General features: G+C 34.4%; 1 protein-coding gene and 1 long non-coding RNA gene across 2 annotated transcripts; both read left to right on the top strand.

Moving 5' to 3' along the window:
- Window positions 1-4,913: 4,913 nt before the first annotated feature.
- Window positions 4,914-7,602, top strand: LOC132609370 (uncharacterized). The gene is made up of 9 exons (XR_009570819.1): window positions 4,914-5,209; window positions 5,330-5,789; window positions 5,875-6,002; window positions 6,098-6,176; window positions 6,261-6,387; window positions 6,473-6,630; window positions 6,736-6,859; window positions 6,940-7,392; window positions 7,505-7,602. It is a non-coding gene; the product is annotated as an uncharacterized LOC132609370 (long non-coding RNA).
- An 8,653-nt stretch (window positions 7,603-16,255) lies between these two features.
- LOC132609369 (nicotine N-demethylase CYP82E3-like) lies at window positions 16,256-19,096 on the top strand. Its single transcript, XM_060323327.1, has 2 exons — window positions 16,256-17,367; window positions 18,338-19,096. The coding sequence occupies exons 1-2, from the start codon at window positions 16,426-16,428 to the stop codon at window positions 18,962-18,964; spliced, it is 1,569 nt and encodes a 522-aa protein (XP_060179310.1). The 5' UTR covers window positions 16,256-16,425; the 3' UTR covers window positions 18,965-19,096.
- Window positions 19,097-21,696: the final 2,600 nt, after the last annotated feature.

Raw genomic sequence — 21,696 nt, 5'->3', positions numbered from 1 at the left:
CTGCCCGCCTTAGCGGTGACTGCCCGGCCAACTAGGCGCGGTGTAATATGATCATGACGTGCTCATCATACAATGCTTACTATCATATACTTATCAAAACATGCTTATCTTACCATAGTACATGCATGAAGCTCAAGATCACTTCTACTCTATCGGGGTGACGTAAGGTCGCGATCCCCCGATATCATTATGGAGCAATTATTGTCATTCTGCCTCACCTCGAAGGAACTAGTACATAAGGTGAGTGTAGGCAACCAATAGCTTCACTGTCAGGATAGCATCATCATATCGTATCTCTTATCTCATATGGACATTTATGACTATAGGCTCTTAACTTTCCGAAAAAGGGAACTCATGAAGAAGATAAGAGTTTTACACTAAAGGACTCATGCCATTAGAAGATAGGACTAGCCTCACATACCTTTGTCGTTTAGCTAAGCTATCGGTCACCCGTTCCCCTCCGATGTCACGTCGTCACCTTCATTAAAGAATGTGAAGTACATTAGCTAAATAACTATGAGAACGCGTTGTTAGTTTCTAGGAAAAATTGGGCAGCACTTCCTTTGTTTATACTACTTCTCCTATGTTCTACATCAACTCCTAACATTCGCAATATTACTCATAATATCACAATCAACACTCGTCATTCATATGCATTTAGCAAAATCCACCTTTTTCTTCCAATTAACTCACATTTAGGGTTATAGCTTATTATCGTATTTTCCGCACTCATAAAACTCATTGCATAGCCTAAACATCATTCACAACATGTTCATAGTCACCACATTCCAACATCCGTGATTCAATCCCACTATCATCCAATTGTGTCACTATTCACTCAAAATACCCCATTTTCTATGTTCTTCTACATTTCAAGCATCTAAGCTTTCTAATACCTTAAACAACATGGGATGATCATAAAACTCACCTTGGATGATGGTTGAACAAGCCTTGAAAGAGAATACCTCTTTAGCACCAAAACCCTAATTCACTCTTTCTTGAATTTCCTTGAAGAAGATAAGCTTTACTTGAATCTACACACTTGATTTCATGTAATTGATGTTGTTGATCTTGGTTTTCTTTTGATATCTCTTATAGATGGATGTTGGAGAGAGTTCTAGGGATTTCCTTTGCCAACAAGATGGAAGAAAATGATTTTTGGACGAGTTGGGTACATTTAAAGGGGTCCAGAATTTTCTGGACTGGCACAACCTGCGACACACTTCGCGAGTCGCGAACATGCTCCGTGAGTCGCAGGTTGTGTCGCGGAGCTTGCCAGATGACCGACCCTCACTGGCACAATCTGCGATGAAACGGCATGGTCGCGGGTCGTGTCCGCGAGCCGCAGGTGATGTCGCGGAGTGTGCCAGAAGGTGATATTTGTTTTTGCCCTGAAACAGTCTGTCGTAGAATGGCCATAACTTTTGATCCCGCTATGCTGTGAGGGCCGGCGACCTATGGTTAGAAATATCTTTCAGTTATCTACAACTTTCATCCTGTGGTGTTTTTCCCAAAATCTAATTTTAAAATGGCGTTTTGGCCCCTCCAAACCAGATCCTCCGAAAAGGTTTCCTTAACTCGCCCTTTTTGGATGGCTTATGCCCATATTTGGCTTATGGGTCCTTCTTGAAACTTACTTGGCACTTAATTACCAACATAAGGGACATTATAATTCTTCTCCAAAATATCATTAAGACATCACTAGTTCGAACAATTTTCTGTAGATCAATACATAAAAGTGGAAACACAAAGATTAGACTTCTTGTTATTCAATCAAGATTTATTTCGAATTGAAGTATTAGCAGGACTTATTGATCTTTTAAGACTAGGAGAAACAGAGGCTTCAAATATTGGTAGAAAAACATTCCTTCTTGCTAGCTTTACTGGGTGTCCTAGAGATATGCGACGTCGATACATGGATGTCATTGCATTAGTACAACACTTTGAAAAACCCGATATCTTTCTGACCATGACATGTAATCCTTCATGGCCAGAAATAGAAGATTTCTTACTACCAACTGATGAAATACAAAATAGACCCAATTTAAAAAGCCGAGTATTTAAAGCAAACCTAGAAGAACTAAAATTTGATATAGTTAAAAAAAGTATATTCGGAAAAGTTGCTGCTTTTATGTACTCTATAGAATTTCAAAAAAGAGGTCTTCCTCATGCACATTTCCTTGTTATACTTGAAGATGAGTATAAATTATTGACACCTGAGGCTTATGATAGAATTGTTTGTGCCCAACTACCAAATCCTGATACAAATCAATATTTACATTCTTTGGTTATTAAGCATATGATGCATGGACCTTGTGGAACTTTAAATCCTACAAATTCGTGCATGAAGAAAAAGGGATATTGTAAATTTAAATACCCCAAAAGTTATGCCAATGGAGCATCTAAAGGTCAGAATTCATATCCAATATATAGGAGGATACTGGAAAATTTGTAAAAATTAGAGCCCAATATCTTGACAATTCATGGGTAGTTCCTTACAATCCATATCTACTAAGCAAGTTTAATTGTCACATAAATGTTGAAGTTTGTGGAGATATTAAAGTTGTTAAATATCTCTATAAATACATTTGTAAAGGGCATGATAAAATTGCTTTCAGTATACAAAGTAATGACACTAATAATACAGACATAGATGAAATAAAGGAATATAGATCAGGCAGATGGGTATCACCTCCAGAAGTTATGTGGCGTTTGTTTGTGTTTCATATCAATGAGATGAATCCCAATGTATACCAACTTCAGCTACATCTTAAAAATCAACAATTTGTCTCCTTTAAAATGACTACAAATCTAAATTCAATACTTAAAAATCCTACAAATCGAAGAACAATGTTGACAGAATTTTTTTCAATGAACGAAAAAAATAAACATGCCATAGAACTTAACTTATTGTACAAAGAATTCCCAGAACATTTTGTTTGGTCAATGACTGATAAAATGTGGTCACGTCGAAGACAAGGTTATGCTATTGGACGTATTATTAGTTGTCATCCAACAGAAGGAGAAAGATACTACCTTCGACTATTATTGATGAACATACGAGGACCAAAATCATACGAAGATCTCAAGACTGTAAACGGAAAATCCTATAACACATTTAGAGAATCTGCAGAAAAAAGAGGATTGTTAGCTTTTGATAATAACTTAATTGAATGTATGTTAGAAGCTGCAAATTACCAAATGCCTTATAGTCTACGACGTTTATTTGCTACACTATTAGTATATTGTAGTCCTGCTAATCCAAAAGGATTATGGGAAAGATTTGAAAGCTCCATGTTTGAAGACTTTACAGCTATGCCAAACATACAAACAAAAAATATTCGTTATTTAGTTCTAAGCCACATAAATGATATATTGCATTCAATGGGACGGAATATCAATGATTTAAACTCACATCAGAAAATATTATATCTTTTACATCTTCTAGAATAATGCAAGAGGTTAGAGACACCCATTTAGAAAGAAACATAATTGTAACTGAAGAAGATTTATTACTATATAAAAAAACTAAATAAAGAACAAGAACAAGCGTACATCACCATACTTAATAAAATATTCTCAAATGAACCAGGAGCATTCTTTATTGATGGGCCTGGAGGAACGGGAAAAACATTCTTATACCGCGCTTTATTAGCTACTGTACGATCAAAGGGATTTATAGCTTTAGCCACAGCAACTTCTGGTGTTGCAGCTTCAGTGCTCCCTGGAGGACGAACTGCTCACTCACGTTTTAAACTTCCTATTGATGTAGGTGAAAATTACTGTTGCAATATAAGTAAACAGAGTTCACTTGCATTTTTAATTCAAGATGCAAAACTGATAGTATGGGATGAAGTATCAATGGCTAGGAAAAAACTTGTTGAGACTTTTGATTCACTCTTGAGAGATCTTATGGGTATAAATACACTATTTGGTGGAAAAGTCGTAGTTTTTGGAGGCGATTTTAGACAGACTTTACCTGTTGTGGAAAACGGAGCAAAAAAGGATTTCATACGTGAATGTTTATTGTATTCAAATATCTGGGATCATCTTCAAAATTTTCGTTTGACACAAAATATGCGTGCACGCAAAGATCCTACATTTTGTGAGTATTTACTAAGAATTGGAGATGGAAGAGAAGAAGTTAATGAACATGATAAAATCGAGCTTCCAAAATCATTTCTTATTCCTTTTACGAATGAGAAAGATTCACTAAATATTTTATTCAAAACTGTTTATCTCAATATAGAGATGCTCATGTCTGATACATCCTCCGTAACATCACGTGTTATCTTAACGACCAAAAATGATTTCGTAAACGAAATTAATCAGATGTTCATAGATGAATTTCCCACAACTGCTGTGACATTCATCGGAATTGATGAAACTATAGAGCCAAAAGATCAAAGCCAATTTGAAGATTTCCTCCATACTTTGAATCCTACTGGTTTGCCTCCTTATAATTTAGTTCTAAAGCAAAATTGTCCAGTTATACTACTACGCAACTTAAATCCTTCTAAAGGTTTATGCAATGGTACACGCGAATTTGTTCTGATTTCAAAACTCATATTATTAGTGCTAAAATTACAAGTGGTGACTTTAAAGGTAAACATTTTTTTATTCCTCGAATACCATTGTTATGTTCACAAGACGAAAAACTGCCTATTCAATTTAAAAGAACACAATTTCCTATTCGACTATGTTTTGCTATGACTATAAATAAAGCTCAAGGTCATACACTAGATTCCGTAGGAATTTATTTACGTGAACCTGTCTTTTCACACGGTCAACTTTATGTTGCTTTATCAAGAGCAAAAAGTCCAGACTGTGTAAAAATATTAATCAGACCCGCAACAGTAGACGATCTCGATGATCATTCTACCTACAATATAGTATATAATGAAATTATCCATAAAGCATTCTCTTAGGACTTTCAAAAAGCTACTAACTATTCATATAACATATGTAAGTTATTACTTGCATTTACATTTTTCATCAACCTTACTTCCTTTATCATACTATTCCATTGTTTAACCCACTTTAATTATTTTTCAGGGAATATAAAATGACACAGCGACTTGGTATATATGCAATCACTCCTGAAATACCAGACTGGACGTGTAAAGTGCAAGTTGTGGATATATGCAAACCAGGAGAAGGTTCTCACCGAAAGATAAAATATTTGAACATGATCTTTCAAGATGAACAGGTACTTCCTTTTTCTAGCAAAATCAATTATTTATGTCTATGTATGTATAACATTTTCGAATCAATTACTTACATTTCCTATGTATATCTGTTTCGTTATTTTTTTATGAATCATTCACAGGAAAACCAAATAAAAGCTATTGTTTACGGTGATGAAATCTCCTCTTATCAAGATATATTCAAGCTGTTCCACACCTATGTGCGTGCATACAAGTACCAAATTTGAGATATGAATGACCCTTGCATACATTTGAGTGGATTATTGACAAAAAAACCATAGTTGATCCAATTGAAAAAGATAGTCCAGATGAGGATGAATTGCCACTGCCCACAAAGCTGAATCTTACATCATTGGAAGACATCAACAATCAGGCCTCCCAGTCTACCAAAGAGCAGCCTAAGGACGTCGGATTTAGTAGGGTTCTATTACTTCTTTTTAGTTTAACTTTTGACACATTCATCTATTAAATACAAATTGTTTTGCCAATAGATATACTCGCAATTGTTGTTCGCTGATTTCCGCCAAGGCTTGTTGCAAAAGTCCAGAAAAGATTGCAAGAACTCATTCTCATCGATACTGAGTAAGTGCATTCGTAAATTTTTCAAAATCCTTATTGTTTTACAAATAAGAATATATGACATATTTACCTTTTTTAATGTAACCAGCAAACAAGCTTTGACCTTCACACTATGGGAAGAAACTATTATTGAGGACGAAGGCAGGAAACTCCTTGACCAATTCAAAAAACGTCCTATTATCTTTGCCAGGCGTATTGGGGTATCCAAGTACAACGGTAAGCTAAATTAGTAACGTAAGTTTGTATTTCATAAATAAAAAAATATTATTGCAATTGATATAGGTATATTACTTTGTACTTTGTTAATGTAGGTACATCGTTGACAACAAAATTTAACACCAGAATACAAATTGATCCCCCTTATTCCCAATGCCTACAATTGCACACATGGTACCGCATTACTCCAATCTATATTGTGCTTGATTCTTCCTAATTATTATTATCCTAAAGTTTTTTAATTTTTTCCTCGAATAGGGTCACATAAAACAAAGAAATGCTTGCTTCTTTCAGTCTGAGGAGCACATCTGAATCTGGATCTCTTATCAGCGTTTCAGTAGATGAACAAATAGTCCCAATTGCAAATGTTAAATCACAACAGGACGTTAGTATAATTTCTATTTACATAATTCATAATTTCTGCCTATACTTATCCTTATAATAAATAGTCTCATTTCCTTTTAATGCAGGGGCATTCCTTCTCTATTGACGGAAAAGTATCACTTCCAAATAAACTCAAAAGTTGCTATGTTTTACTATGTCCCAACTGCAAACAAGAAGTCAGAAGTTTAATAAAAAGAAAGTTTCTGTGTATGACTTGTAAGCAACGAAATATGTTAATTCCCAGGTATTTTTATCTCCAAGTTTACACATACATCCAAACACAATATTTACCACAATCCTTCTCTTCTTATTAAAAAAAATATTATCTTTTACACATATACACTTGCAGGTGCAGATTTGATGTAAATCTCCAAGATGCTTCCGGATCAATAATTGAGATAATTATGGACAAAGAAGCAGAAAAATTATTATCCCTTACCACAAATTAGATTTACGACCTTGCTTCAAATGAGGTGAGCATTCTAACTGAATAATTTACACAATCTCACTTTTCAATTGATCAAACAAAAAGCTAAAATATATTTCTCCCCAGGATGACTTGCTACCAATGCAAAATATTCAAAGCAAGCTAAATCAAAACTTTTACATAATTCAAGTGAAAAAATCATTCTCCCGCACTTCTCAAGCAACATCTGGAAAATTGTACATTTTGTCTTACACTGAAAAAGGAAAAACGGTGCATTCTCTCCCTGAATCACCAAAAACTGACATTGAAGAAGGCAACAAAAGGAAAAAGAAACATTTAGTTTCTTTTGATGAAGAAACAGAAGTACCAACCGAGCGACGTCACTCGCTCAAGCTGAAACAAAAACTGGAGCCAACAACGCTAGTAAAAAATAAATAAAGGTCACCACAAAATTCTCTTTCTTATTCCTTGTATGGATATATTTATATTATATCTTTATACCCTCTTTCATTCTTTCTGGTAAACACATTTGCAGGATAACCTTTTTTTGCAATCACTTTTGCGTTTTGCGGAACTAAGGTAATTTATATCAAAACTTATTTACCCTATTCCATTACTTAAATGTTCCACAATTTTATTTTTACAAATTTTTAACATCAACCACAACTAAAATTTATTCATTCTTAAACAGTTCTTTTGTAGGGAAATCAATTCTCTTTTGAAGCTTGCTTTTGACTTTTTGTCTTGCAACTACATGTTCCAACAACATATACATCCATCAAACAAAGGTAATAAAAATTACATTTATTCAATTAATCTTAATTTATTTTCCCAATTTACTACTTTCTTATTTCTGAATTTTTATTTCTTTGACTCTATTTATTTATTTATTTATTTATTTTCATATATTACTATGTTTTTGCCTTCAACTGAAGCAATGATTGTGTTCAATAGAGCTATCTTTACTGAACCCTCTGCTATCTTTTTACAAAAATCATTTTCGGTATGACTACATTTGAAGGAATCTTATTAGCTGGTTGTACATTTCATATGCCAATCGACATGCTTTGTAGTTTTGTGGCCTCACAGTAGTATTGGCTTCAAAGAGCTAAGCTTTCTCTTCTTTTGGGTTTTACAAAATCTACTGGAGATAAATGTTTTTCCTCAATATTGATTCCTGAATATTGTTTACTTGGAGAGATCTCCTTTTATGTTACAACGCTTCTGAATGAACATGGCATGTTAAGTGAGAGTATGCAAACTAAGATACTGCAAGTTTTCCAAGACCGTTTATGGTCAACTATATTTTGATTATCATGATGATTATTTGGTTTTTCAAGATGTTGATCTAGACTTATTAACCAGTTTTAATTGTTTGCTCCATTTTGGAATGAATATCTTCAACTATAATTTTTTATAAGATTTCTATCTCCAAATAATATCATATAAGAATACTATAGCTTTATTTCTCTATAGTTACTGTTACAAAGTATTAAAATTTACTTAACTGCACAAACTATAAAGCTGGTTTATACTGAAGGGGTGTGTGCAATATGGATGGAGAGAAACAAAAGGCAATTTCAGAAAGTGTCAAACACTGTGGAAGCAATAGCAAAGGAAGTGGCAATCACCTGCAGCATCAAAGCAACACCAGTCATTAACAGTGTTAGGAGGTGAGGAGATCTCTTTGGTCTACCAAGTCATCTATCGAGTGGATATACACTACTAAAAAAACTGATTTTCCCGACCTCAAAAAATGGCTATTCCCGACCTCATGAGGTCGGTTTTGGCCAGAAACCGACCTCAAAACCGACCTCAACTGAGTGTCGGAAAATAGTGGGTCGGAATTATTACCGACCTCATGAGGTCACAAAAAAACGACCTCATGAGGTCGGTAAAGTTTTTTAGCCGGGCATTAATTAATTAAAATACCGACCTCATGAGGTTGGTAAAAAATTTTAGCCGGGTATTAATTAATTAAAATACCGACCTCATTAGGTCGGTAAATTATATTAATTATATAATCATATGAGTTTACCGACCTCGTGAGGTCGGTAATTTATATGAATATATATGATATATTTTGCAAAAAACCGACCTCATGAGGTCGGTAATTAGCCATATGTTGAATAATTTTGCAGAAAACCGACCTCATGAGGTTGGTAATTTGCAATTTCTGGGAAAATTTTCCAGGAAACCGACCTCATGAGGTCGGTAATTTGTAATTTCTGGGAAAAATTTCCAGAAAACCGACCTCATGAGGTCGGTAATTAGCACTTTCTGGGTATATTTTGCCCATTACCGACTGTTGAACCTTATTCTGAAATAAAAAGGTAACATTAGCAACCAACTTAAATCTCACATTCAATAGAAAAAGCTATCAAACATTTAGTAAACAACCAAAATAGAACATGGTTCAAATCAATACTACTATGAAGATAGATTATGCAATGAGGCTGCTATCCATCTGCATATTAGAGGTAGAACAAGGAGGAAACGCAGAGAAAATGATGTAAGTTTAACAATCGGATGCAACCTAGCAAGCTGATAGAATTTATCTATGTATTGTCTTAGCTAGGTGTAGTCACTGGACTTTTTTTTTTTTTTGTAACTGGTTGCCAAATGAGAACCAAGGAGGAAACCCAGAGAAAATGATGTAGTTTGACAATCGGATGCAACCTAGCAAGCTGATAGAATTTATCTATGTATTGTCTTAGCTAGGTGTAGTCACTGGACTTTTTTTTATTCTAAAATAAAAAAGTAACATTAGCAACCAACTTAAATCTCACATTCAATACAAAAAGCTATCAAACATTTAGTAAACAACCAGAATAGAACATGGTTCAAATCAATACTACTATGAAGATAGATTATGCAAAGAGGTTGTTGTCCATCTGCATATTAGAGGTAGAACAAGGAGGAAACGCAGAGGAAATGATGTAGTTTGACAATCGGATGCAACCTAGCAAGCTGATAGAATTTATCTATGTATTGTCTTAGCTAGGTGTAGTCACTCGACTTTTTTTCTTTTTGTAACTGGTTGCCAAATGAAGTAGTGGCTGCCTAGTGTCTGCCTAGAACTAGATTCCTTAGAACTGTAGAGTCTAGAACAGGTGTTGGTTTTGACGTGAGAAACAAGTGGTCTGCCTTGTTTGGTTTTGTATGTATTACTTGGTATTAATAAAATCATTTACTTACCAAAAAAAAAAAAAGCTCTTCAAGACTTAAAATGGAGTGGAAACAAAGGAACTCTATAATGACTTCAACCTATCACATTCACCTGAGAGTTCTTTCAACAACTTCTCTCCAAATTGCCATTGAAGTTTCATAATTTATTCATGAAATAGTTATCACATTTTCATAAGGTATACCATCGACTTGCAATGCGTAATACATGTATCATAATTTTCCTCAATGGATCTATTATTGAAACATCACTATAACTTGAATCTTGTAAAACCAAAAATAAAGATCAAGCATAAAAATAAGATTGGAGCCGGATCTCCGTTTCGTAGTCTAACAAACAAAATATGAAAAATAAAAAGAAGCTTACGTAGGTCTGCCTAGCCCGTTCGTCACACCAGTCATCTGGATCATTAGCGTTTGCCTTCTTCTTCACGTGAGTGATCTTGAACGCCTCATCTTGAGGCACTGGCGTCCCCCGTTTTAGTTCCTGCAAAAGAATAAGTAAATGATAAGACTAAAAGAAAATAAAGTAAATTCACAATCCTTCAAGTAGATTTAATGTAGACTTCCCAGCTTCCTCCTCACGACCTCTTGACTCATAGCCCCACTAGTGTGTAGGGAGCCACCCTTCGTCGAATTTCTAGCCTTCTTCCCTATGTCACTCAGTTGTAAGAATCTTTCATTAGTTGCCCAGTAATGAAGTAGCTTGTTATAGTTTTCAGGAAGGATCCACCCAGGCTTCTTGTTAGATTGATGAACAATTACGGTGTTTCTAATTCCAAGTTACGTGACGAAAGATAGCAAGATAACAGTTACAGTGTTTCTAATTCCAAATTACAGTAAGCATCAATTCAACAATTAAAATAGAGAAAGCACATTTTGAGATAGGAAAATACACACCAGAAAGTTTAAGGAGGCTGTCTACTAATTAAGCGTCAAAGCTGTCAATAGAGGTAGCAACACAATGATCTCCTAAATCAAGCACAAACAACTTCAGCTGAAATGGAAACTAAAATAAGGGAAAGACTGGATCAATTCCATCCAAGGCTTTAACATTTTAGTAAGAGTTAACAAAAAAAGGGGAAGTAACTTTGGGAATTAAAATGAGAAAGGAAATTAGTGAATCAAAGGAGAAATTAGGGCTTACCTAGAAGATGGAAAATGAAGGTGGAGAGCAATGGAAGAAGAGAAGGGCGTGAGACACGGTGCCGTCACCGGAGTTATACTAGGGTTAGAGAGAGAGGGGGAGAGAACAGTGAGAGGAGAGAAGTAGATAAATGGGAACGAATTGGGTCTGGGTGCAATTTAGTTGAGTGATTAAATGTATATTTAATAAGTTTATTTTAAATTAAAAATAAAGTTATAACATTTATCAGGAAATAAATTCCCGACCTAGTGAGGTCGGTATATTATTTGTTCAAATTTTGGTACAATATTACCGACCTCATGAGGTCGGTTTATTTTAAAAAAAAAAAATAAAAAAAAAATATTACGACTTTACCGACCTTAACTGAGGTCAGTTTTTTGAGGTCGGGAAAATCAGTTTTTTTAGTAGTGATAGAAGCTGACTGTAAGAACATTTGTATATCATATCTCTTATCAATTTGATACATAAACAGTTAATTGAGATTTTCGCATTTTTGCGGTATCTTATGGCCTTTTGCTAAATATTATGTGGAACCAAAAGTACAACAGATAGGAGCACCATCCATGTATCATGAAGAACCAACAAACATGAAACGCTAACTAGGAAATCTCGGGAGGGCACATTACACCAAAGGCTTTAATCAATATGATGTGTGTCCAAATCCTTTCGAGGTACCTGTTCTGGTCAATTGCTTAGCATTTTTTTAAAAAGGAATTCTTGGCTCAACTTTCTTATGGTATACTTACTTTTCCTCAAATCTTTTATGTGCAGGTATTTTGCCACAGGTATTATAATTTGCTAGAGATTTTCTCCCAACAGAGATACTGATGTTAAACTGGTATTTGTTTTAGCTGGCATTACACTGTGTGAGCAAAGTGAAAAAAAGTTTTGCTTCTCATTACTTTTGGTATTTTTCTACTTCAGTAAAGACTTCTAGCATCAAACTTTAACTAAAGTGATACTTCAAATTTGATTGCACTTTCAACATTCTCAATTCTAATTCTTGCCTTTATTTTTTTTGGTGGAGACCCAGCTGAGATATGTGTTTCCAACAGTTGTTAAAGTCCAGATTTCACCCAATTGTAGCATAACTCATGCATAAGTTGGACTACCTACATGAACATTGACAATCTCACTGTTTTTGTCTTTCTAGCATGATATTTCCTTTTCTTTGGATAATGTTACAACACAATTAGAACCACAACGAAATTCCAATATTAGATCTTATATGTACAATGATGTTAGGGAAAACCCCATGCTCATCACGGGCACGGTTGGTGTAATGATATGTATCTTTTCTGCTTCTTCCTTATATTACACACAAAAAAATTATGGACTTAGCTCTTTTGTTTGCCACCAAATTTTCTACTGCAATATCATCCTTATCTCTAATGCAGATCAGAGTCAGACCAAAAGAGTGTCTCTTCCCTTTTAAAGCTCAAGTCAGCATATAATGTTACTTCAAGTAAAGATACACATTCATCTACTTGTCTATTGAAGATGCCATGCTTTCTATTTAGTTGAGTCTGAGATTTTCTGGTTGCCTAGTTTTAGATATACGATCAGTAGATATTTTGGCATGAAAGTATACTTCAATGTTTGTAAGGATGGAATATAAAATTTGATATCTAGCATGTATTTAAAGAAATCACTTTAAATCAAGTAATACCTAGATGAATCTCGTGCTGCCAACAATCGCTGCTACAGTCCAGTTACATTTACAATGTAACTGTAAATTTTGACCAACATTTTATGATAGTACTTTTTCTATTTGATATGAAAAGAATTGCAACATATAGTACCTTTGTATAGTTTCCAAATATCCAAATATTATTTTTAAAACATTAAATTAATCTAATCCTATTTAGCTTGAAAATTAGTCATATTGACTCTATTCATTTATATCTGATCTCAGTTAATAATTGTATGTGGGTTATTGACATTTCAGGAAGTTAGCTGCACATATCGTAAGCAAACAACAACAGCCAGCAGTCGAGGTACCTTTTCAATCCCCTCTTGGTTTATTTTATTACTCATCAGCTGCTGTTGACAATGTATTTCCATAGGTAACAAAGCCGCCGCCAGTCCCAGTAGCACCAAACACAAATGAATCAGAAGACTGCATTATTATTGATGCTGAAGATTACAAGGCCACTGGTTATTCTACCGTGCCAATGTTTGTGCAACATACAGAAGCAATGATGGAGGAAATTGACACGATGGTAAACTGATATGATCTATATCTTTATGAATTTTGTTATGGATTGCCCATTGATGTTTAATATGTCATTCAGGATGAGGAGATAGAGATGAAAGATGTTGAACATTTGTCAATTGTTGATTTGTTGACACAAACAGCTCTGATAAAAAGAACTCACTTGCGGTGGTGGAATGCATTGACGATATCTATGCTTACTGCAAGAAGGCTGAGGTAGAGATGTTATCTCCATTCTCCATATATGTTTGTAAGAGTTTTTGTTTTTGATAACTTATATGCTCATTAGGATTATGGCCTGTAGAGTTTGCAGAACTCTCATACTTTTCAACTGATTTTTCAAAATATACACGATGATCGTCATTTCCTCATTGTATTAAGCATCTAGGATTAGCTTTTCTATAGTTGTTGGTGTAAATCTAGCTATTTCTCTACCTGTTTATGATTTGGTGAAACTAATTGAATGCATAGTAAAATAAAAGATTAATATGATTTTCACAGGGTAAGGTTCTCTGTTATTGCAAGATTTTTATTACCTCTGAGAGTAAAGTTGAAATCTTGTCATATTACAAAGAAATTAACTACTCTTATGACTCAGGTTGTGGAGACAGAATGAGTGATATGTTTGCCTTTTATATCCATCTGTTCAGCTTTTATTTTGATTGGCATTTGGTGAAGGAGTTGTTCTACGCTGAAGAAGAAATAACACTTACTAATCTCTATTTAGCGTTTCGCTGGTCATTTCATTAATTGGTTTATGTTTATGTTTCCTTTATATTTTGGGATAGAAAGGATAATATCACTTTATCTTTTCTGGTAGTAGCTCATGACTTTATGACCATTTAAGCTATATTTATAGAAGAAATGATCTTTAAGCACTTACAGGTTATGCTTAACAGCTGAATAAATCTTTTAGATTATTGCTATGTTGGAAAGGATAAAGGATGAGAGTGAAAGAAAATCAGGATTTTAAGTTAGTATGATGATGATAATTGGGGCATAGATGAGATTTCTGGTAAAGATATAGTTTACGCGGAGTAATTCTACGGAGTACCTAAACAACACTCACTTGGAATACAATAAAGAAACATCTCACCAATGTTAAATCTCTTAGTCACTGAAATTTTATGGTCTCTAACATACTTTAATTGTGCTTACCTCTGTTTTGCTTTGCAAGGGTTGGTGTTTTACCATCACTTTCCTCTAATCTCTACATTTCTCTTTTCATTCTTCTGGTCTTTGACATGTAAAACATTTCCAACTTAATGTGTTAAGTTCCAATTTCCTATCATGATTTAGACTTATGTAATACTTTGCAGGTTTATCGGGATACTGTGCAACCAATTATTCCTATTATCTTTCAGTTCTGTCTGTATTTCTTTACACGTTTGTTTCAACTTTCTAATTTGGGCACTCATTTATTCCAACTCTCTCAAAGATTGATGGTATACCTTAAATATTGCATTACAAATTGCAGGTTTATCGGGATACTGTACAAGTTTCTCTTCTCTTTTCCACAGCCGACAACAACTGATTGAATCCAGATTGTACCCGCTTACCTCAAGAACATCAAGAATTTCACAACTTTTCTCTTTCTAGCAAGCTTGGCAATGTAATAATATAACTTTGTTCCGTACAATATGAAGCATATTATGTTATGAGTAATATTTAACTTGATGGTATTGTTTTTTTTTAGTTAAACTCTTACAAAACGAATAAGGAAGTACCTTGCAAAAGTCAAACCACTTTTATATAACAACTTTCGCCCTTGCTTCCCACGGGCTCGGGCCATCTAGTAAGAGAGTTAAGTACAAGTTCTCTTGTAAACGAAATGATTAAAACGTCGGGTCCACTTAGGATATGTTACAGAAATAATGTGAATTATTGTTAAATGTTTAATCAAAAAAAATTATTGGTCGCATGACATGACACTCCATATGTAGTAGGTGAAATTGTGACATGCATGACGGACGGTGTTGTGTGATGATAGTGAATAGAAACACCTTGTGCCCTTTACTTTTAGAATAATCTTTTTCTTAGAAAAATCATATATGCCCTTCTCAATAAGATCACATAGAAGTAACCAAAAACAAAATTTATTAATTAGTCACTGTCAAAACCTAAATCATCATCTTGAGAAATAGGAACCCCTACCATCCAACTGGTGAACATCAAGGAGTACGTTGTTTAAATTAAGTAAATAAATTGAAAGTGTACTTTGTATAAATCAATGTCTGATGAATATTTGTGTAAATCAGAAAACTGCTAGGTAAATCATCCCCCCACCCCCGCCATAAAATCATGATAATTACGCTTCGTTGCAAGTTCTTGTATAAATCACAAGCTACATAAGCTACTCCCTTTTGTTCTAGTTAATTTCAATAGGTTTCATATAACTTCACATATTCAAGTGGTCCAACACGTGAACGATTAACATATCAAATATTCTTTAGAAAGATTTAAATCTGAGATTCTTTACTAACTTGATGGTCATATTACAATCAGGTTGCCATTGTTAGGTAAAACGAGGTATTAAAAATGTGTAAGTTGACCAATGTCTCAGTAAGATAGTATCTCATAACTTCAATCATTTTATGAAGCGTTAAGCGGCTTGATAATTGCGAAAGACAAATTGTTCATGGTGCATTTTAGTTTGGTGCCTTTGACATGACTTGTCGATTTGTCTTTTGCATTTGCCTGATAAACAAATGGAGTAGCCAAAACTCACGTTATATGCATAAAAATTTGTAGATATATTTTTTAAATAAATAGACGGCCACAATTTGTTTACACTATGAATATATATAAATTTAATTTCTTTTCACCGTAATATAAGTTAAATTGGCACGAGTAAAAGTTAATCTTTAGTTGCTACGTGTCCTTTTTATGCAAAATCGTGTTCCCACATCCCGATCTTGTAATCAAAAGAAGAAAAAGTTATTTAACTTTTCAAACAGTAACACCTAAAATGGGACTTTTCAGAACAAGCACAATATATGAGTGCCCAAATCTTTGATATCTTCTATAGTTCGAGCCTCCTCCTTTTAAGTTCCTCTGAGACCTAATGGATTATCATTTTTCTTCCAATTTGCAAGCTGTTTTAGGACTTTTAGCCTTTGTATTCTTGTCCATAATCTTATGGAGAAGAAAGACATTCACTACCAAAAAATTAGCCCCTGAAGTCCCTGGAGCATGGCCTATCATAGGCCACCTCCTTCAGCTGAGTGGTACCGATGAGAATATCCCATTTGCTCGGACTTTAGGGGTGTTGGCCGATAAATATGGACCTATTTTCACTTTGAGAATGGGGATGTATCCCTACTTGATAATCAGCAATTGGGAAGCAGCTAAAGATTGTCTCACAACTCATGACAAGGATTTCGCGGCCCGACCAACATCCATGGCTGGCCAAAGCATTGGTTACAAGTACGCGAGGTTCACTTATTCTAATTTCGGTGCTTATTATAGTCAAGTGCGCAAGCTGGCCTTAACGCAGGTACTCTCGAGTACTAAACTCGAGAAAATGAGGCACATACGTGTCTCTGAAATGGAAAATAGCATCAAAGACTTATATTCTTTGACGCAGGTAAAAAAGAATGAAGTGATCAATATAAGTGAATGGTTTCACCAATTGACTTTGAACATAATAGTGAAGACCATATGTGGGAAAAGATACAACAAAATAGAGGAAGATGAGGAGGCAAAACGTTTTAGGAAGGCCTTTAAGGGCATCATGTATGTTGTAGGGCAAATTGTTTTATATGATGCAGTGCCTTTTCCATTGTTCAAATATTTTGATTTCCAAGGGCACATAAAATTGATGAAGAATATTTATAAAGACTTGGATTCTATTCTTCAAGGTTGGTTGGATGACCATATGAAGAAGAAGGGTGTAAACAATCACGAGGATGAAGATGCCATAGATGCTATGCTTAGGGTGACAGATGTTAATGAATTCAAAGCCTATGGCTATTCTCAGGCCACCGTCATCAAGTCAACTGTCTTAGTAAGTTTATGTCGGCATGGCTGTTTAATTTTATACCTAGCATAGTTTCAATTTATGCGAGCTTATTTAACTGACATAGAATTTGAAATAGGAAGAAGGGGAGTCTTGTAGCAACGGTAAAGTTGTCTCCGTGTGATTTATAGGTCACGCGTTTAAGCCGTGAAAGCAGCCACTACTGGTTGCATTAGAGTAGACTGTCTATATCACACCCCTTGAGTGCGACCCTACCCTGAACTTTGCTAACGCAGGATGCTTTGTGCATCGAGTGCCTTATTTTTAGAATTTGAAATAGAAATTAAGAGTTTTAAAACTTGTGAGCTGAAATACTTCCTCCATCTTATTTTAACTATTGATTTAGCTCAGAAAATTGGCCTGGTATAATTGTTACTTTAGGAATTCAAGACTAAAGTAGTTAATTGTTTCCAACTATAACCTAACATTTTTAAAAAGTAGATCTTCTTAATACTGATCAATTCTTAAAAAGCATCTTATAAATAGGAATAACTTAGTAAATTATAATTTTTATTAGTTTTCTTATTGGGCGTGAAAAATGCTAAAATAATAGTTAAAATGAGATGGAAGGACCATGTGGTAGAAATATTTATGCAGCTATAAGACTTTTGAAACTTATAATGTTAGCAATTCCATAACATTTATATGACTGTGAAAAATTGCCATTAACAGTAAAATTAAATGTTTTAGTAAATTAAATTGTTTTCCAACTAGAAAGATTCTTTTTGAAATAAATTAAAAAATAAATAGGACCAGATAAACAGGAAAGGCGAATACCTATTTAGTACACTTCGGTAAATATTCCCGAAAACTATCTAAAGCACTACGATATTTTCCATTATGCTTACAGTTATTGTGTATTGTCTAAGTGCATAAACTGATGATGCATTACAATATAGTTCATTGTAATTAGCATTTGTTTTCTAACTGTAGCAAATTAAATTATGTATATATGCAGAGTTTAGTCTTGGATGGCTCTGATACAACATCTGTTCATTTGATATGGATAATGTCCTTATTGCTGAACAATCCACATGCTATGAAACAAGCCCAAGATGAGATAGATACAAAAGTGGGTAAAGAGCGATGGGTCGAAGAAAGTGACATAAAAAATTTAGTGTACCTTCAAGCTATTGTTAAAGAAACATCGCGCTTGTATCCACCTGTTCCCTTACTACTACCACACGAAGCAGTGCAAGATTGTCAAGTGGCTGGTTACGACATTCCAAAAGGTACTCGTTTATATATTAATGCGTGGAAAATACATCGCGATCCTAACATTTGGTCGGAACCTGAAAAATTCATGCCAGAGAGATTTTTGACAAGCAAAGCAAATATAGATGCCCGCGGTCAGCATTTTGAATTCATTCCGTTTGGTTCTGGAAGACGATCTTGTCCAGGAATAACTTTTGCGACCTTACTGACACATTTGACTTTTGCTCGTTTGCTTCAAGGTTTTGATTTTAGTAAATCATCAAACAAGCCAATAGACATGACAGAAGGTGTAGGCATTACCCTGCCTAATGTAAATCAAGTGGAAGTTCTGGTTACCTCTCGTTTGTCTTCTAAGCTTTATGTATTTTGATAGTGTAAATTATCTGACTTGGGTGTAATAATTGATGTTTTAATCTGTTTCTGCTAATTTTTATTACTTGAATAAATGTGTAACTTTTATATAAATGCAAGATTGATTATTAAGTTCTAAGCTTCCATACTATCTTTAACCTTTTGGCCTTTTAATTCAGCACAATTGTTTCTACGAATAAATTAGTATTCTACTGACTTGTCCTTATATATAAGACATGTTAAGTAGTTGTCACATCTCAAATTAAAGGATTTCGACCGGTACTCCACAAGAGTTCTATTCACCAAGGGAATCAGTTATCATTGAACTAGTTAAAATTGTTGGTATAAACAATTAGCTTATTTCGCCTTGTCAAAACTTTTTGATGTCTGGAAGTGAAAAATTCAATTAGAGTGATTTTTAAGAGAAAATTAAAAAATGAGTTAATTTATTGATAAAAAACTAAATTAAGCGACTTTACTCAATAATTCCACGTAGTGTTGACCATTTGAGAAATTTACTCACATAAAAGTGGGTAAAGAGAGGTCTGCAGAAGATCTTGACATCCAAAATTTAGTTTACCAATTCAGGCTACTGTCTAAGAAACAGTGCACTTATATGCACCAGCACCTTTACTCGTTCCACACGAAGCAGTGCAAGACTACAGTCTTTGGTTACAACATTCCAAAGGGTACTCGTTTGCATATCAATGTTTGAAAGATACATCATGACCCTTATAATATTTGGTCGGATTCTGAAAACTTTATGCCCGAGATATTCTTGACAAGCAAAAGCAAAGAGTCCGGAGCCTAAAGGGTATAAAAATACACGGTATAAACCCAAATGAGGCAGCCTTTTAGTTATAGACCAAAACGGGTATAACGTGGACCAGTCCACGTTATACCTCAATTTTTTTTTCCCATTGTCAGACAGATCACAGAAAAAAAAAAAAAAAAAAATTAAAAGGTATAACGTGGACTGATCCACGTTATACAAATAATTTTGTATAACGTGGATCAGTCCACGTTTTACAACATGTATTTGTGAAACGTGGTACTGTCCACGACTCATTGTGCATTGTTGCCCTAATTTTTCTCTCCTTTCTCCTCCGCCTCTTCCTCCATCTTTTGAAGTTACAGAACTTCCTCTCCATCTCCTTCTCCTTTTCCTTCTCCTCCATTTATTTTCTTTTTAAACTCTGCATTACAGTCTAATTTTTGGAGCAACTTCTTCATCTTTATCTTTTGTTGCTATTTAAATTAAGGTATTTTTTCTAACTCATATAATATTGTATATTTATAGTAGATGTAGATATCTGTTTGTCTTATATATCTTAATTGTTATTTTTTATTTGTGTTATTTTAATACGTATAAGATATATGTTTGTGTTATTTGTGTTATTTTAATTTGAACTTAAAATATGATTGTTAGAAGCATTATTATATAAAAGGTCTGATTTGTTTAGTAGCACTTTTGAAGAAATTTGTTGTTATGTTACTGTTATTTTTGTGGATTGTTATATAAAAAATCTGAATAACTAATTGTTTTTCATTGTACCTTTAATGTGATATTTATATAGCCAGAAAAGTGAAACTTAATTGATGCCTCAGTAGCCCAAAAAAAAAAAAAGATACTGAAAATGTCATGATAATGCTTTATTATATGGGACCTAAGTCTAAGTGGTGGACAATTATTTTGTCTATACCTTATAGGTATTAATGTGGTCCACTATCAGTGGTTTCTAAATAAGGCGTATGGAAGTTGGCATTATCTAGCCAGTGCATATTTGTTCTGCTAAAATTGGAATAATATTTTTTTTAATAGTAAGTTACTCCAAATAGCTTGATCTGGACTTCAATTTTTTTTAATCTAAGGTATGGAGCTTCCACGGGTATGCGTACATGCGGGGCCAGAAGTGTACGATGTGTTAACACTCCAAGAGAAGCATCGATAAAAGGTTGTGTGGGATGGTTCCTTGAGAGGACCGACCGGATGCCTATTTCCACGCCGCGTGGATACCGAATTTTGGAAGCACGTGAAGCGTCATCCTTTTCATCCTCGCATCCTTGACTACTTTGGCCTGTGTGGATTTAGGGGAGTAGTAGAGGTAGGATGTGTATCATATGATTGGGCAGTCATCACTGCACTTATAGAGAGATGGCGTCCTGAGACGCACACCTTTCATCTGCGTACGGGTGAGGCGACCATCACATTACAAGATATTGAGCTCATGTTTGACATGGTTGCTGATGGTAATCCCTTGAATGATGTTAATGCTAGAAATATACGTATTGTTAGGTGGCAATAATTAATCCATGAGCTTATTGGTTGGGCACCCGGTCTGGATTGTTTTAATGATGTTAGTAGGTTAGAACTAAATAAATTAATTGAATATATTAGAGGCTTAGATGACATTACATATCAGACCCCAGAAATTGTTGTGCAACAGCGGGTTAGGTTGTACTTGCTATGGATTTGTGGCAGCACGATATTTCCGGATAAGTTCGGTGACTTACTTAATTTAGACTATTTGCTTGACATACGTGACCTTAGAGCAATGAGTAGACAAGCTTGGGGAGCGGCTGTATTTTCATATTTGTATACTTGTTTATGCCGCGCTTCGTTGAAGAAAGCCAAGGATGTGTGTGGATTCATTTCTTTATTGCAGGTACGTGACCTTTAAAGTTATATAATTTTATTTGGTTGTCCTATTTGATAGTTATAAGGTTTTTATGTATTTATTTTAAATTTTT

This window comes from Lycium barbarum, chromosome 9 (genome assembly GCF_019175385.1).
Source record: "Lycium barbarum isolate Lr01 chromosome 9, ASM1917538v2, whole genome shotgun sequence".
NCBI classification, from domain to species: domain Eukaryota; kingdom Viridiplantae; phylum Streptophyta; class Magnoliopsida; order Solanales; family Solanaceae; genus Lycium; species Lycium barbarum.
The sequence above is the reverse complement of the archived record's forward strand: the minus strand, read 5'-3'. Positions and strand labels throughout refer to the sequence as shown.

Coding starts and splice junctions, on each gene's coding strand:
- LOC132609369 (XM_060323327.1), top strand. CDS start 16,426: ATGGATTATCATTTTTCTTCCAATTTGCAAGCTGTTTTAGGACTTTTA. Junction 17,368..18,337: donor TCATCAAGTCAACTGTCTTA/GTAAGTTTATGT, acceptor GTATATATGCAG/AGTTTAGTCTTGGATGGCTC.